Source organism: Mustela erminea, chromosome 13, assembly GCF_009829155.1.
Source record: "Mustela erminea isolate mMusErm1 chromosome 13, mMusErm1.Pri, whole genome shotgun sequence".
Taxonomy (NCBI): Eukaryota; Metazoa; Chordata; class Mammalia; order Carnivora; family Mustelidae; genus Mustela; species Mustela erminea.
In genome coordinates, this window is record NC_045626.1 from 67,663,074 (window position 1) to 67,681,207 (window position 18,134).

General features: G+C 44.1%; 1 gene segment (V, D, J or C); it reads right to left on the minus strand.

Annotated features, from left to right (window-relative positions):
• Positions 1-16,799, minus strand: part of LOC116571516 — a 280,877-nt gene extending 264,078 nt beyond the window's left edge. The window contains 1 exon segment of the V gene segment in view: positions 16,472-16,799. Within this exon segment, the coding sequence occupies positions 16,472-16,517 (46 nt within the window).
• Positions 16,800-18,134: the final 1,335 nt, after the last annotated feature.

The following is an 18,134-nucleotide window of genomic DNA, read 5'->3' on the forward strand; positions in this document are numbered from 1 at the left end:
TGTTAAAAACCTTCTGGGCAATCCTAAGTAGATCCTGGATCTGTTTCCCTTTTAAGTCCTCCAAATTCTGTAATTTTTTCTTAATGTCTGGGGCTGCCTGGTTCACAAAGGACATAACCACTGCTGCCTGACTCTCAGGAGCTTCAGGGTCCATGGGGGTAAGGTGCCTAAAGGCTTTCATTAATTTTTCCAGATACCCTGCTGGACTCTCTGTTTTTCCCTGTAATATAGTATACACCTTGGCCAAATTAGTGGGCTTGTGAGCAGCGGCCTGGAGACCTGCCATTAGAGTCTGGCGATAAATTCGTAGCCTTCCCCTACCTTCTGCCGTGTTGTAGTCCCAGCCATCCTGAGGGGGTCTGGTGAGAGGAAAAGCAGTGTTAATCAGGTCAGGGTTGACAGTGGGCTGATCATCGTCTCCTGGGACCAGCCTTCTGGCTTCCACCTGGATTCTTTCCCGTTCCTCTGTGGTGAACAGGATCCGGAGAAGTTGCTGAAAGTCGTCCCAGGTAGACTGATCATTCCTCCGTGGTGAACAGGATCCGGAGAAGTTGCTGACAGTCATCCCAGGTGGGCTGATGGGTAAACATTACACTGTCCAAAAGGGAAATTAAGTCTCGGGGGTTATCAGAAAAGTGGGCATTTTGAGCTCTCCAATTATACAGATCACTAGTGGAAAAAGGCCAGTACTGGAGTCTACGGTTACCAGTGTCATTAGGGGGTCCTATTTCCCTCAGGAGCAGCACAGTGGTGGAATCGGGGAGGTGTGGTTTTGCCTCCCATTGAGTATGCCCCCTCGTCCAGCCTGCTGGTCCTGTTACTAGGAGAACAGATTCTTATCGAACTTATGCAAATGACTGAGTGCCACTGAAGAAAGAGTACTTACTGAGACCTTTTGGCTTCAGAGGGTTCGGATAGAGAGAAAAGTTGAATGCCTTGATTCACTTACAAATGAGTACTTTTACATCTCTATAAGTTATAGATAACTTAGGGAAAAGTTTCCCTAGTCTGGAGGAGCAAACATTAGAGAACCAACAGTGTTTAAAAGAAGACAAAACAGGGGTGCCTGGGTGGCTCAATGGGTTAAGCCTCTGCCTTCGGCTCAGGTCATGATCCCAGGGTCCTGGGATCAAGCCCCACATTGGGGTCTCTGCTCAGCTGGGAGCCTGCTTCCCCCCCCCTCTCTGCCTGCCTCTCTGCCTACTTGTGATCTCTCTCTGTCAAATAAATAAATAAAATGTTAAAAAAAAATAAGACAAAACATTAAGAGACACAACACTATAATCTTTTAGTTCATTTAGTCCCATGTTACTAATTCTGGTTTAGTCCGAATGCAGCTTTTACTTCTGTAAATTTTTACCTATTTTAGTTCCCAGGATTTCAATATATCAAAGACCTGTATTTGTCCTGAAATTCTTCCCATATGAATTTCCTTTAAGGCAGAATTCATCTTACAAGAGAATCAGAACAATTACAAACGACAAAACTCAGAATAGATATGGTCAAATATCAAGTGATGACTCTTATCAAAACATTGAACTCTAGTAAATGTATTGATTGAACCTCTAGAGTAGCTATAGCATTTACCCAAATCTAACCCAAGGTTTATCATTGGTTTAAATCTTGTCAGCAATTGCTAAAACCTTAGAAGGTTTTAAAACACATGCCTAAATATAATTAGGGATGTTAAACACCTGATAAAACAAAACATAGAAACTGGGTTTTCTGGGCAGGCAAAGAGAAAACCATTTACATTTTCTTAACAGCAGATCAATTAATCTAAGAAAACTTTGTCCTTTTAAACAGAGAGAAAACCAGCCTTCCTATACCAGTGTCTTTCTTTCCTTTTAAAGCGTGCAGTCTTAAGATAAGAGTTTTCTGGGTTTCCCTCCCATCATGCATGACGTCACAAACAAAGGGAGGGGGATCTTTCAGATGCTGTCCTGCTCGCGTCCCTCGCGGGAACTTAGGAGCGTCTTAGCTAAGGTCTGTCCGTATAAACCCCGGGCCAGGCTACTCTGTGGAGTAGATGACCATTATGCCATATGATGCCCCACGAGACTCAGGGTGCAGCCCACTCAGACTCCATAGCCAAAGCGGTGGAGCCAGACAGACACGTTCACACAGTCAGGCACTCTTCAGATTCAAACAGGTTGGACACCCTCCACTTTGGGTATCCCTGGCTAATGGGAGGCGATCAGTCTCCCCTTCCATTCTTTACGATTGGGTCTGGTTCCGACAGTGGCCTTGGGGCTGTTTTTCTCTCTTTTTACATATCTCCTACTTTTTACATACAGAGTTGCTTTTTCTCATTTCCATCAATCTTAATTACACTTAACAGAATTTTGTACTCTTAGAAATAAATACCTTAACCTCTAGTGATGGCTAAGTACTAACGAATTGTGAACAGTGAAAACAATTCTTTAGATGGCAAATTTATCAATCAGTTAAGCACAAAACATGTTGTCCAACAGATTTCAAAAGCACAAACCTAGTTCCAGCAAGCAGCGCTCTAGCATTTTATCCCATTTGGTTAAAACTCATTCATTTTCATCTTAGTCTGTTCTGACCATCCTGAATTCCATTCCAAAGATTTCCCTTCACAAACCTTCCGCAACTTCCTTTTGCATTCAGGTTTTGTCCCAAGTCATTTTCTTCCAAACAACCATCTATTTAGGACAAAATTACCTTTTATCTTTATTAAAATGCATTTCCATTCCTTAAATCTTTCTTAGATATCATCTATTTTTTCAACAGAGTTGCTTCCTTTATTTGTCATCCAACCAAAACTTTAAAGTTTCAGGTTACCAAAGATTTTGAAAGCTACTTCAGTAATTACCCATTAAAACTTTGAGACAGACAACTAACCATCAGTTTAGTCATTTCATTGCTAACAGAATTTAACAAATAACACGAGCTTATTTGACCTTCAGTAAACTTTGATAGAATAAAAGCTTCACATTTACTGCTGTAACTTCAAAGACATGTCTGTCTTAATTAAACCAACAAACTTAACTTAGTTCCAATACTGATTTACATTTCACCTGGACCCACTCCATTTTGAATGTTTACCTGAGACACAGATGGGAAGATCTGGAGTGGGGGGTGTTAGGTCCAGGGGCTGCTCTTCTTGCTCCTCGACAGTGAAGAGAGAAGAAGCCATGGTGTATGATCTAGAGGCCAGTCATGCAGGCTGCACACACGTTGGTGCATAAGCATGAGAAGGGGGAGACAGAAGAAACAAAGTGCTGCCAGAAGGCAGATAAAGAATTCCCGGTTTTAGAGTTTATCAACTCCAACAGAGAAGCAGACATCATGTTTTCCTATCAGCAAGAGGGGTGGAGGGGTTAAGCAGTCCAAGTTGGGCCAGAGAAGACAGGGAAACTTCCCCAAAACAAGGGGAATTTTGGCAGCTGCTTGGGCATATTCCCTATGGTCTCTGTCCCGAGTTAAACCAATGCCAGTTGGCTCCAGTTATAGCCATTTACACAGGAAATGAGCTCCGGGGCTAATTCAGATGAGCTGGGTAAACAGCCCCAGGTGCAGGGGACACACAACACAGAAACACAATTCAGAGGCATGCTTCAGAGCCGCTCTGCGGCTAATCGAATGGGCCAGGTAATCAGACCTAGGTGCGCTTCCAGCTGCACCGTGGCTACCCACATGGGCTGAGTAAACAGCCCCAGACCGGGGTCTGGAGGACGTCTCCCACCGGCCCACTGGCAGCCCTATAGCGCGTCCGCCAGGACTATTTGCCAGTTCGAACCTCAGACTTCCGGAAACAGATTCAGATTTTGGATCCAAGAATGACAGACAATACAGAGACAGAGACAGGGACAGAGCCAGCTCACTTACCGATCAGTTTTCAGCGACCCGTTGACTAGGTGTCTGATGGGTCTGGGGGTCTATCCCGGACGAGCCCCCATATTTTGTGCCCAAATTCCGAGACCCCCCAAAGACGACCACCAGAGTCCAGAGTCAAAGCCAAACAGCAAGGGTCATTTATTACGAGTTCGAACCTGGACCTCCGCGCACTCATTGCTGGTGACACTAAGAGGTCCCGAGCTCAGGATCACAACACTTTTTATACACTATTTTTTGGGGAGGCAGGGACTTAGCATACATCATAGTATCTTGTAACAAATCGCCACATACCACGGGAAAATCAAAAAGGAACTCTATAATATGACTGGCGCGCTACAGAGCAGGAAAAGGCTGGGAACAGATTATTGGTTAGGTGAAAGGGCTGTCATTCTTCAAACTGCTTAGTTGGCACCGCTAAGGTATGTGTCACCTCAGGATTGGCCGGGGTCTTCCTGCCAAGCCGCGGGGCACCAGATGGTTGTTATCTCTCAGCCCAGAGCCGGGTGGGGGGTCTGGAAGCAGTCATTCTGTCACGTTCAATTCTGGGTGGGGGTTTCTCTGGCACCAGATGGCCGTTATCTCTCAGCCCAGAGCTGGGTGGGGGATATGTGGTTACAGAGTGTCCATAGAAAGTCTGCTGGTATTTTTCCATCTCCTCATGGGTTAGCAAGCGAAGGTACAGAAGCAGAAATAGTGGTAATGGTTATAATTTAGGCATCTCAGAAACACAGTCTGAAAATGTCACAGGGGAGAGATGGACACACGCTGGGATAACCAGGATAAAGGACACATGACCTTGAACCAAGGAAGAGGAGGATGAGGCCAAGGAGCTTCCCTTCCCATGGTGGTGGTGACCATTACCACAACCAACTTCTCTCCTGTCTCTAAGGCTGAGCCGTTCTGAGCCCTTCAGGGGGTTCCATTTACACTTCCTCATAGATTTAAATCACTGTGTAAAGAGGTCCCACAGACAGCAAGCAGTGATAGTTGGCCTCATCCTCAACCTTGACCATCGTGATAGTGAGGATGTCTTTGTTCCCAGAGCTGGGAAGCAATCAGGGATCCCAAAGGGGTGGCTGCTTGCGCTGTGGATGAGCATGCAGGGAGACTGCCCTGGGGTCTGCTGGAACCAGTGAGGGGAGTTAGTTGTAGAGACTGAACCAGAGCTGAGACCACAACTGAGTGTGACTGTCCCTCCTGGAGACACTGACAATGACAGCTTCTGGATCACCACATTCTGAGAGTCTGTTCCTATTACCAACAGGAGAGAAAGCTGTTGTTATGGGAAAAAAAGAAGCCCTTTAGACTCTCCCATGGACAGATTCCCTACACCTAACCTGAGCCATATGCAATGAGCCCAAGAAGAAACAAGGTCCAGGCCATTTTAGGGGCTCCTGCAGTATGTGGCCCTCACAGATTTTTAGGTGGGAGTGGGGTGTTCTGGACCTTTTTATATCTCCAGATCTGTTATGAGGAGAAGGTGCTTCATGCAAATCAGCTTCCTATTTCTCACTGCCCCAGAGTTTCTCACATGTCCCCTGGGAGATCTTGAAAGGAGCAGATACTGAAAACTCACACACAACAATGCCTGCAGGGTAACCTGAGACAATGTGTCATGGGGACATCTTTCACCAGATCACATCCCCAGTGACCTTGGTGACTTCAGTTCCAAGGTCTGGTCTATTTCCAATGTGTTTCTGTTATCTGATCATCATGTCCACCTCTCTTCCCATGAATATCAGGTCTAGACATTTTACTCTGATTCCATGGAGGATGAAGTATGAGACATGCATGAATCTGACCTGAAGGATCTTGGGGCCCTGGTGGCCAAGTGCAGGAAAGTCACAGTGAGGATCCTGCTTGTCCTAGTGGGCAAAGGTCATTGTTAGATTTCCCTAGTCTTTCTGGTCCAGACCCTGAGCTCTCAGGAGAAGCCAACCTGTGCCCCCTACTTACCTCAGACACATTTCCCCACAGAACTTGGCACACTCTCCAGCACTATTGGAAGGACTTTGTGACCTTTTAGGGGATCCTTCTAGGATCCATTCCTGGATCTACTATCCAGGGTGGTAGAATGATTAAGTCAGCTATGTGGGATTTGGGGCCAATCCTCCATTTTTCCAGAGAATCAATGCCCTCGGGTAGACAACTAACGAAAACATTTATATAAGGAGGGTTTTCAGGATTATGTGAAATTTCAGTTTGCTTCTGCCTTGTACCTGGTTTCACTACTGGGACATAATGTAGCTGAACCAAGCTCAAGGCTTAAATTTCCCCAGAGAAGCCCTTTGGTTCAACTCTGGAAGTAATTCTACTTGGATTACCCTTACAGGTTGACTTACTGGTTATTGTTGTTGTTGTCAGGGTCTCCTGTTAGGGTCACGAGCTCCCATGGCATATTCCTTGCCTTTATCTCTGTCTTTGCCATGAGAATATCATGCTGACAGATACAACATATCTTTTGTCCTTGATTACTTTGGTGGATTCTCACTTATTCTTTTTTTTTTTTAAGATTTTTTTTTTATTTATTTGACAGACAGAGATCACAAGCAGGCAGAGAGGCAGGCTGAGAGAGAGATGAGGAAGCAGGCTCCCCGCTGAGCAGAGAGTCCAATGTGCAGCTCAATCCCAGAATCCTGGGAGCATGACCCAAGTCAAAGGCAGACGCTTTAACCCACTGAGCCAACCAGGCGTCCTCTTAATTCTTGAATATTACCCTTACAGACATTATTTTGTATTAGTTCCCTGAAGTCCCAAAAGTTCATTTTCACTTTTGTTTCCTTTGCCTTTGGAGACATATCTTGAAAAAGGCTGATATCAACGAGGTTACTGCCTATGTTCTCCTCTAGGATTATGATGGATTCCTGTCTCACGTTGAGGTCTTTAATCCACTTTGTGTTTATCTTTGTGTACGGTGTAAGAGAATGGTCGAGTTTCATTCTTCTACATATAGCTGTCCAATTTTCCCAGCACCATTTATTGAGGAGACTGTCTTTTTTCCACTGTATATTTTTTCCTGCTTTATTGAAGATTGTTTGACCATAGAGTTGAGGATCCATATCTGGGCTCTCTACTCTGTTCCATGGTCTATATGTCGTTTTTATTCCAGTACCATGCTGTCTTGGTGATCACAGATTTGTAGTAAAGCTTGAAATCTGGTAACGTGATGCCCCCAGTTTTGTCTTTCTTTTTCAACATTTCCTTAGCAATTCAGGGTCTCTTCAAATTTCATACAAATTTCTGGATTATTTGCTCCAGCTCTTTGAAAAATACCGGTGGAATTTTGATCAGAATGGCATTAACAGTATAGATTGCTCTAGGCAGTATAGACATTTTAACAATGTTTATTCTTCCGATCCAAGAGCATGGAATGGTCTTCCATCTTTTTGTGTCTTCTTCAATTTCTTTTATGAGTTTTCTGTAGTTCCTTGAGTACAGATCCTTTACCTCTTTGGTTAGGTTTATTCCCAGGTATCTTATGGTTCTTGGTGCTATAGTAAATGGAATCGATTCTCTAATTTCCCTTTCTGTATTTTCATTGTTAGTGTATAAGAAAGACACTGATTTCTGTACATTGACTTTGTATCCTGCCACATTACTGAATTGCTGTATGAGTTCTAGTAGTTTGGGGGTGGAGTCTTTTGGGTTTTCCATATAAAGTATCATGTCATCTGCAAAGAAAGAGAGTTTCACTTCTTCTTTGCCAATTTGGATACCTTTTATTTCTCTATGTTGTCTGATTGCTTTTGCTAGGACTTCTAATACTATGTTGAAAAAGAGTGGTGAGAGTGGGCATCCTTGTCGTGTTCCCAATCTCAATGGGAAGGCTGTGGATGATATTTGCTGTGGGTCTTTCATAGATAGATTTTGATGAAGTTCAGGAATGTTCCCTCTATCCCTATACTTTGAAGCATTTTAATCAGGAATGGATGCTGAATTTTGTCAAATGCTTTTTCTGCATCAATTGAGAGGACCATGTGGTTCTTCTCTCTTCTCTTATTGATTTGTTCTATCACATTGATTGATTTGCAAATGTTGAACCATCCTTGTAGCCCAGGGATGAATCCCACCTGGTCATGGTGGATAATCTTTTTAATGTGTTGTTGGATCCTATTTGCTAGGTTCTTGTTGAGAATCTTAACATCCATATTAATCAGTTATATTGGTCTGGAATTTTCCTTTTTGGTGGGGTCTTTGCCTGGTTTGGGGAATCAGGGTAATGCTGGCTTCATAGAAAGAGTCTGGAAGTTTTCCTTCTGCTTCAATTTTTTGAAACATCTTCAGGAGAATAGGTGTTATTTTTTCTTTGAAAGTTTGGTAGAATTCCCCAGGGAATCCGTCAGGTCCTGGGCTCTTGTTTTTTGAGAGGTTTTTGATCACTGCTTCAATCTCGTAACTAGATATCGGTCTATTCAGGTTGTCAATTTCTTCCTGGTTCAATTTTGGGAGATTATAGTTTTCCAGGAATGCATCCATTTCATCTAGGTTGCTTAGCTTATTGGCATATAAATGTTGATAATAACTTCTAATGATTGTTTCTACTTCCTTGGTGTTAGTTGTGATATTTCCTTTTTCACTCATAATTTTATGAATTTGGGCCTTCTCTCTTTCTTTTGGATTAGTGTGGCCAATGGTTTATCGATATTATTGATTGCATTAGTTCCCAGGTGCATTTAAGGTATTTTTAGTCAAATTTTATTATTTTTCATAGTAGATGGGATGATAATAAATAACATAACTATAAACATTCTATGAAATTGATATGATACAGTCCATTGACCCACTCTTCTGTTCCACGGCCACTTACTCACTCCCTGAGTGGATAACTGAAACCTCTCTCAAGCATGTGTTCTAGTAATTTTATATACTTATATATGTATATACATATATACACACACACACACACACATATATATATACATATATATGCAAAATAATTGAACTGCACATAAATTATATCTTAAAAACACCTTCACAATTAGGAATACAGGAAATCATATAGGCCTCACACCCTATTAAAACATGTGTTAGCTCATAAACCAACTTCTCCCATCCTGTAAATGAAAACAAATGAATACACAAATGTTCAAACAGACCAGACCTTGTGTAAGGACCTATTTAGAAACTGTCCCTGCTCCCCTTCCCCCAGGGGATTTACTTGGAGACAAGTCCCGGAAACCAGCTTCAGGTAACAAAGCCCAGATACAAAGGTGGGTCAGGCCAGGTGGAGACATCGATAAGTGGGGCGGGGGTGGGGTGGGGGTGGGGGGAAATGCATACTGTCTCTCTGGTTACCAAGGAGTATGGACCCCGCCCTTTGGGAGCCTTTTTGGCGCCAATCTCAATCAAGGTGTAATAGGCTGGTTCAAATGTCTACTAGGGTAAATTGTAACTCAATTGGTCACCTAGCATCACTGTGGAGTTTCCTGTGTGTGTTACAATCTCATTGGCCACCTGTGCGTGGCCAGGCCCAACCACATGGCCTTTGCCCTTAAAAACTAGTCTGTGAAACAGAGAAGGGTCACCCTCTCTTGTAAGAGGTGCGACCCTGAATGTTCGGTTAGATTCTTGATGCTTGGCGCAAAATAAAGCTTTGCTTGGCCTTCGCTTTGTATCAGTGTCTCTCCTTTAATCACGGACCCATTATTGGGGCATAACACCTTGGTGTCCTCACTCCCATCCTAACCCCAGAAGTCATGAGCTTCTGTGGAAAGAAAAATCGCTTCCAAGAAGTCTGTGGGAGACAAAAGTGGGAGCTAGCTGCAGTCCTAAACCAACATCAGAGGAGAAAGTTCTCTGAGTGTGAAGACACAGGACACTGAGGAGGAGACCTGGGCCCTGACCACAGAATGGGCCACCAAGAGGGAGTCAGGAGGTCTCAGATGCAGTGCTGTAGGGCAGATGGGGTGAGCACCTGAGGTGTGGAGCCCTGAAAACACCACTGTGATGAGAAAATAGGGACAAAGAGACATTCAGTGTCTGCCAGGCACAGGGGAGTAGGAAAAAGGGAAAGAAGAAACAGCCCACCTCCCATGATAAGAAAAAAATGCATAAGAGAAAAACTAGAAAATATCTAAATAACATAATATTACTTTTCATAACCAAATAAAAGAACCACTGACTGAATTATTTACTTTGAACAACCTAAAAAATTGATAAAGGATATTTGATATTGGAAAATAAAAATTAAAAAAGAACATTGAAATCATAATTATTTTATAGACAGCTTTGGAAAGGCAAATCATGAGCATTTCAACATCCCATGCATTAAAATTAGATTACAGTTAGATTTCCATGCCCCCCACACAAAGTGACATGTACATACATGAAGCAATCTGCATATTTCTAGATGGTGGTGATGCCCCCACAACAATACACACATCCCTCATGACAATGAACAGAGCACATACAAGGGCACTTTTTTTCCGGGGTTCGGTCCCTGTGAAATGTGCACAGTAAGGAATTCATTGTGAACAGGAGGGAATTGGGGGCCACAGAGTGCTGAATGCAGGGGGACACTGGCATGACTGCTGGTGGGTCAGGGGATTCTCTGCAGGTGATGGCAATGTCAATTTAATCTTGATGGTAGTTGCTCAACTCACTTAAATATACTACAGACCACTGAATTGTATACTTTAGAGCACTGAACTTTATGGCATGCAAATTATAATACATTTGTTTTGGTTTTAGGAAAGAATAGCAAAAGAAGGAGCTATTGTCACTCTCCCTATAAAGTTGTTCTGTGGTCAGACAGTCATGCACTCAGGCTTCCAGGGTCTCCACAGTCTCCCTGTTTGTCACAGGCAGTGACATGGGGAATAGGAGCAGCTTTCTGTACCAGGTCACCATGGTCCAGCAGCTCTGTGTCCTTGTTGATGCTGTGGTCCCATGCTGAGCAGTAATAATCAACCTCAGCTTCAGGCTACAGGATAGAGATGGTCAGAAAGGCCATGTTCCCAGAGTGGGAGCTAGAGAATCAAGCTGGGAACCCTGAGGGCTAGTGGTTCCGAGCATCACAGTTTTGTGGCACTGTGAGAAGTCTGTTGGTACCGGCCCACAAAACATGCTCCAACATTGTTGAGGTTCCCAGTGCTGGTCACAGTGCAGGTGAGAGTGACTTTCTGTCCCACAGACCCTGACATGGAGGCTTCCAGTGCAGACTGTGCCCAGGGCCCTGTACAGTTGCCCAGAACCCTGCAACAGACCCACACAGGTGAGTCTCTGGTGATTGTCCAAAAGAGGTTCTCAAAAAGAGGCAAGAAATAGCCTGGGGCTCCCCATAATCACTCCCCCTACTTCCCAGAACCAGTCACCTGAGCAGAGAGTGAGGAGGGTGATCAAGAGAAGGGTCCTGGCCATGGTGGTGGAGATACCTGGTGGAGATAGCCTGGTGGATATACCCAGGCTCTGATTCTGAGCTCACAAGTGAGAGGACTGTACAATCCCTTTCTTATCCTCTCTCCTTCTGGAATAGCAGAGAGGAACCCTTCATGCAAATCATTCCCTTCCTTGGGGCCCCTTGGCATGAATTTGGGGACACTTAAGTGTGGGGAAGGGTTGGGGAAGCTCTCTTGGGCCCCTGTGAGCACAGAGCTGAAGCACAAGGCAATGTTCCAGGCCTGGGTGACCAGGTGATCCCTCACCCCACCTCTCAAACACAGAGGGACAAGCCCATAGCACTCCCTGCTGCCTCAGAGTCCAGATTCACCACTGACTTGGAGGGACATCCTGGAGCTGAGTAGAGAGAGGAACACTTGTTAAGGTACAGAGTCAACCACCCCTCAATTAGACAGAGAGCACTATTGATAATGCAAGTCACACAACAAGGTTTATTTCCAGCTAGCTGGGTGGGGTCCAAGTATTCGCCCAGCACAGCAGCTTTCAACAAGGACCCTGAGCACTCAAAGCCAAGAAAGGGTTTATATAGCATTTTCAAGGCACTTCTCCATGGCTACATACATATCTTGTGCCCCACTTTGACAGTTTAACTTTGTTTAACCTTTTGCCACCCCAGCATCACGCTGGTGCCATCCTGGCGGTTAAGTGAGATTTAGGTTTAGAAGAAATTTAACTTTATTTACATTTCCTTCTGCCTCTGCCTCCTTCAGTTTTATGGTGGGGAGAGCGACCTTCGGCCTTGAGGAACTGAGCCACTTGTCTCTGGAAATTGGGCCATTGAAAAGATAGCCTTTTTGTTGTAAATCACCAGGACATTTGCAAACCAAGGGAGACTCCTGTCTTGCGGGATTGTGATCTCTGCAAGTTAACTATTTGTTTCCTGTAACATCTGGTCCCTGTGGCCTGACCACCCTGGTAGTATATGATTAAGTTGTTTTTCAGGTTTTAGTTACTTTCTCTTATCTCAAGTTAAGTACGCCCTGTGGGCTGGTTAGGGACTCTCAGTAAAATGGTTTCCTGGCCTTCAGGATGGCCATTCTTAATGCTAACCCACTCTTACAGTGCAAGGTGCCAGCTTTTGCTTTGCCAAGATGGCTGTACTTATGTCAGGGCTAGACTTGAGGGGGGTACAGCCTTGTTTTTCTTGGCCTTCACACCTGGAGCTGGTTTCTCAGACTTGTTTTTAAGTCCCCTGGGGGTGGGGAGCAGGGACAGTAAAATAGGTCCTTACACACTCTGCACTTCTGCCTGCCTAGATCACCACCAACCTTCACATAGGTACACGGGGTTCTCATCCCCCAGGGGCCCCTCCCTGTGCTGCAGGTGCCACACCCAAGTCCTTGTTTCAGAGACTTGGCCTCCTTAGCATGAATCACCCTATGCTCTTCCTGCTACTTAGATAGTTGTGCTTGGGGGGCCAGAGGTGGGTGGCCCCTCAGGAAGGATATATCCTACACACAGTGAGAAGTATAGAGGGCATGCAAGTCCCTTCACCGTCTCTTGGGGGGGGGTACTGGAGGAGATAGCCAACCTCTGTCTCATATTAGGACACTTCCAAACTAACTGACAAACCCACATAACCTTCCACTCTGCCCTTGATGGCTCAGAGTTCATTAATAATTGTGTTCAGGGAATTCTTCAAGGAGAGAAGAAAATTATAAAGAAGTGAAATGTGGTTCTTCTGTGTCTCCTCTCTGAGAGTACCCATAGGAGATGGTCAACAACACAGCACTCAGGGTGTAGCCAGGAATGCCCAGGCATGAGGGGAGACGCCAGGTGTGAATGGGTCTCCTGCACCAGACAGTAGGTTCATCCCAGTGGCCCTGTACATTTGGGGACCTAGGGGTGGAGGTCTCAAGGACATCACTCAGTCTCATGATCCAGAAATTCCTTCATGCTATAAATATTAACACAATTATTTTCTCCAGTGATGTTATCTAATCATCCATTCTGCTCTGATAAGGGGAAAATATGTGTGTGTGTGTGTGTGTGTGTGTGTGTGTGTGTGTGTGTGTGTGTCTGTGTGTGTCTGTGTCTATGTTGTTTATTTCTATCCATTATCTTTCACTTAGCATGCAACTCTGTGTCTTATTCAAACAAATGCTAATGGTTCCTTCTGAACTTCATATAAAATATCTGATCACTGCCTTTCATAGTGAGTCAGATAAAAACTGATCATGTGCCCATGGTCTTCACAAATTTGTTTTTCTCCTTGCAGCACTAAGTATTTGGAGCTTGCTGATACTTAGCTGGTGCTCAGTAAATACTTTTGAATTAAAGCAAATAAATCAGCAAATGAAAAAAATACAAATATCCACCTCTTTAACTTACGCCCAAAATAGGTATATCGAGCTTCATTAGGACCATCATCATCAACTCAAATTCTGAACCATACACATGGGTATCATCTTAGAAACATCTTTACACCTCACACATGATCTTCAAGTAATTCTTAAATTCAGAGCTGTCCATGACAAAAATAACATTAAAATTTCCCTGTTACCCAGAGAAATCTATACATTCAAAGCATTTCCTATGAAAATTCCAGTGACATTATTCTCAAAAATAGAAAAAAAAATATTGAATTATGTATAGAGCCAGAAAAGATCTCCAATTGCCCAAACATCTTGAGAAAGAACAAAACTGGAGACACCATACTTCCTGCTTTCAAATTATAATGCTATAGTATTGAAAACAGTATCATATTGGCCTAGAGATACACAGATCAACTCCACATAATGAAACAAACAAACAAATAAACACAAGTTCCCCTTGACCATCAGGGAGGACCTAGACTGATAACAGGGCCTTTGTGAGGTCTCTGGAGAAGAGCTGACATGGATTTTAGAGGGGATTCAGATAGAGATAAGCATGACTCATCTAGCAGGTGCCCCAAATGAGATCCTCATGTTCTGTCTGGTGCTTCATGGCACACTTTGGGACACAAAGCTAGAATGACTGGGCACCCTGCAGTGGGCACATTGATACCCATGTCATGGCAGGCACAGTGCATCCACATGGTCAATCTGGGGTAGGAAGCACAGCCCAAAGAATGCTCCCATCTGGGACAGGCCACATCTGCCCAGAGCCCCCATCCATGCTGCCTTCTGCGCTCTGTTGCTTGCTGAATTGGCATGGGCTTCTGGAGCCCCTGTTCCTTTGCCAGATCCAGGTTACACATCCCCTTATTGGGTACATGGTTACTGCTTGGGATGATGAAGAATTCTAGAAGTGGCTAGTTGTAATGGGTACACAACATTGGAAGTATACCCCATATCCCTGATTTGCACATTAAAGAGTGATTGAAACAATAAATTTTCTGTTATGTATATTATCTTTTTTTAAGATTTTATTTATTTGAGAGAGAGAGAGAGCAAGTAGGAGAGCACATGAGAGGGGAGACAGAGGGAGAAGCCGGCTCCCTCTAGAGCTGGGAGCCCATGCAGGAATCAATCCGGGGACTCTGGGATCTTGACCTGAGCTGAAGGCAGTTGGTTAACCAACTGAGCCATCCAGGTGCCCCTGTTATGTATATTATAATTATTATAAATCATTAGTTGACAATCAGATTATATTTAAGAAGCTGTATGCATACAAATATCATTTATATCCTTATATGTGTTACCCTATTCTAAATCATCCTCATTACTAAAAATATGCAGCAGTTTTTTTATTATCATTTTTCCTGTAGATTCCACATATAAACAAGAAAAAAAAAACACAATTTGTCTTTCCCTGTAGGCCTTATTTCACTTAGGGTAATGTCTTTCAGGTCCACCCTAGTTGTCACAAATAGCAGGACCTATTCCTGGAAAAGCTTATGGGGTGGATATCCTTGTGCACAGGTGGGGGTGATTGTGTTCATGGTGCTGCATTGCCCCATACTGTGTGGATCACTGACAAGCCCTATTGTGGCAGGAAAAAGAAGAAGGACACAGTTAGTGCCTGTGGGCTCAGGAAATCTGCCTCAGGGGTTATGGGCCCTGACAATGTCAGGGGCGTATCCTTCACATCTGTGGGATCTACTTCACCCACCTTCCCTAGAACAGGCTCAGCATTTTATAGCAGGGCTGGAGCCTTCCCCTTACCCCCACAAGCCCCACTGAGAGATCTGCAAACAGACACTTAAAGTTCCTCCCAGGGCTAACTACCCTCTCCTGACATCACAGCTGAAATGATAGAATCCAGCATCTGTTCCAAGTCAGTTGTGCCCCCGGAATGCCTCCTGTTCTGAGTCCACACTCGACACCAATCCTAGACCTTATTCCTGAGACACAGAGTTACGCAGCCAGTCCTAAGCACAGGAGCATGGAGGGAAGGAGGGTCTGTGTTCTGAGCCCTGTAGGAATAGGTTCCATGCTGCGGAGGACTGTCCACCTGCTTGGATGATCTGCAGGCTCTGTTCAAGAAAATTAAGGAAAGTTTAAGTGTCTTTATAAAGAGAGAAAAAATGCGAGCACAGCAGGCTCTGATGTTTTACACTTGGATCACCAGGCAAAGTTTCTCCATTACCATGATTATTTTGTTGTCTTTGTTTTGTTTTGTTTTGTTTTGTTTTCCCCCTGAGAGAGATCACTTAGGTTGCATAAGAACCTGGTAGAAAGGATATTGTGATCTGGGAGCTACTTCCAAGTACAGCCAGTGTTTACTCTAGTTATTTTAATTTGGAAGAGAGTCAGAGTGCAATGTTGTGAGCAGGCTGAGGTATTTGTCCCACTTCCCCATATCTGTGTGTCACGGTGACCAGCACCACTGTGCCAGACTGCACAGTAATAGTCAGCCTCGTCCTCAGGCTGCAGCCCAGAGATGAGCAGAAGCCCTGCATTGGCTGAGGTATCCTTGGAGCCAGAGAAGCGACTGGGAATCCCAGGTCCCAGCTGTGTACTTGAGTCTGAGTAGTAGTACAGGAGATACCTGGGAGGGGTCCCTGGCTTCTGCTGGTACCAGTTCATGTATTTACTACCAACACTGATATCCCTGCTCAAGGTGCAGGTGAGTCTGGCTATTGTTCCCGGAGATGCAGAGAGTGAGGGCGGCTGGGTCAGCTGGGCCAAAGATCCTGCAAATACAGACACTCATGGGTGATGGAACTATAAGTGGGAAAAACAAAACAAACAAACAAACAGAAAATAAAAAAACAGAAAGCCTCAAAATCCTGAACATGGAAAATGTCATATGGGGCCCCTGTGTCCCTGAGGCCTTTCCCTACCTGTGCAGAGAGACAGGAGCATGAGGAGGACAGGAATCCAGGCCATGGTGACAAAGACCCTGGCTGGTCTGCCCCAGGCCTCCTTTTCTCCTCCACCCTGTGCCACAGGCAGGGCTGTCCATGCAAATGGGGTCCATCCAGTGTTAGCCCAGCCCCTCCCTGCGCCCTGATGTTGGAGCTTAGTTCACACCACCCACTGAGGAGGATGGTGTTTGGTTTCACCCCCTGGGAAGCACCTGCTGAGACCACATACAGCTCCCTCTCATGGGACTCTGCCAGACCAGAGAAGACACAGCTGCTGAGTCCTCATCAAAGAGAGCAGGTCCCAGTCCCCAGGTCACTTCCCTTGAGTGAATGTACCTCAGTAAACCACCCATATAGGGATCGCAAGGCAGTCCCACATCTCCCCCTGCTGGTCACAGGTTGCAGCAGTCCCTGTATCCCAAAACCCTGAGTACCCAGCTGATTCCTGCAGCTGCTCTATTCCCTGTGTATACGCACATCCATCAAAAAATTCTTAGTACTTTTCTCCTGCTTTCTGAAAGCACATCATTCCAAGGGTTTTTAGTAAGCCAAGATGGCATGATATAAAGAAGCGATTAACATTAATGTATGTGCACAAACTTTTGCATGTTTCCAGACTCAAAAAGGCTTTCCAGGCTTCTCTAATACCTAAGGATACTTTTTGGTGTCAGATATACAAAATAAACAGAGATAAAGCAAATATGATAACATACACAGTTCAAAGTACTGGTGTCCTAATACTGAGAGGCTCATGTGTAGCTCCCAGGGAAGGACCTGGATGACTCCCTTCCAGCTTTCTGAGTGATGCATTATCTTGTAGAGTCTCCCTGAAAAACAAATGTTGAACGTTAGTTTGGCTTTTCATTCTTTTTTCTATTAATAGAAAACTGAAAATCCACTTCAGATTTATTTTATCTGTAAAAGCAGGTACTTATGTAAATGTTTAATAAAAGCTAAGTGGTGTAAAGAGACTGTACAATAGTCGGGGAAACCTGTTCTAGTATTCTGATGCTTGTGCTTGCTTCCTGTAAGTTCTCTCTCCTGGAGGAGGCTTAGTCCATGGGATGTGTAAATATGTGCATATATAGTTAGAGGACATTCTAGATAACACTGAATGACCCACGTGTGCATCAGGTCAAGTGATACAGAGTGGGGGGACACATGAGATGCTTTGAAGAAATTGTATGGACTGTTTCTAGGAAAGGCAAGACAGGGAATTTTGTAGGAATACAAGCACTCAGTGTCATATTCCAAAGAGGACAATGCAGCAAACATGTGAAAATATTGCCTTAAACTTGTTGATGGAGATTACATTTGATTTAATGGTGGGTAAAGAAATAAATACAAATAATGGATTTTGTTGGCTTCACATTTACCCATCAAGAGGAACTGAGTTCATAATCCCAAGTTTATAGGTTCTACTTATCTGTGGCATATATTTCTTGGCAGGAGTTTGTCTTAGGTGTCATAATATTTCTTTATTAAAAAATATTTACTTATATTTCTTGATGTTTTGTCTTAGTTTAGTAGAAGTTAAATGTCGGATGTTATTGTTTTCCAGATGTGTTCAATATCTGACCAGTGGATTCCATAAATTTTCCCTTCCTCAGTGCCCCAGGGTTACAACTCAGGGTTCACT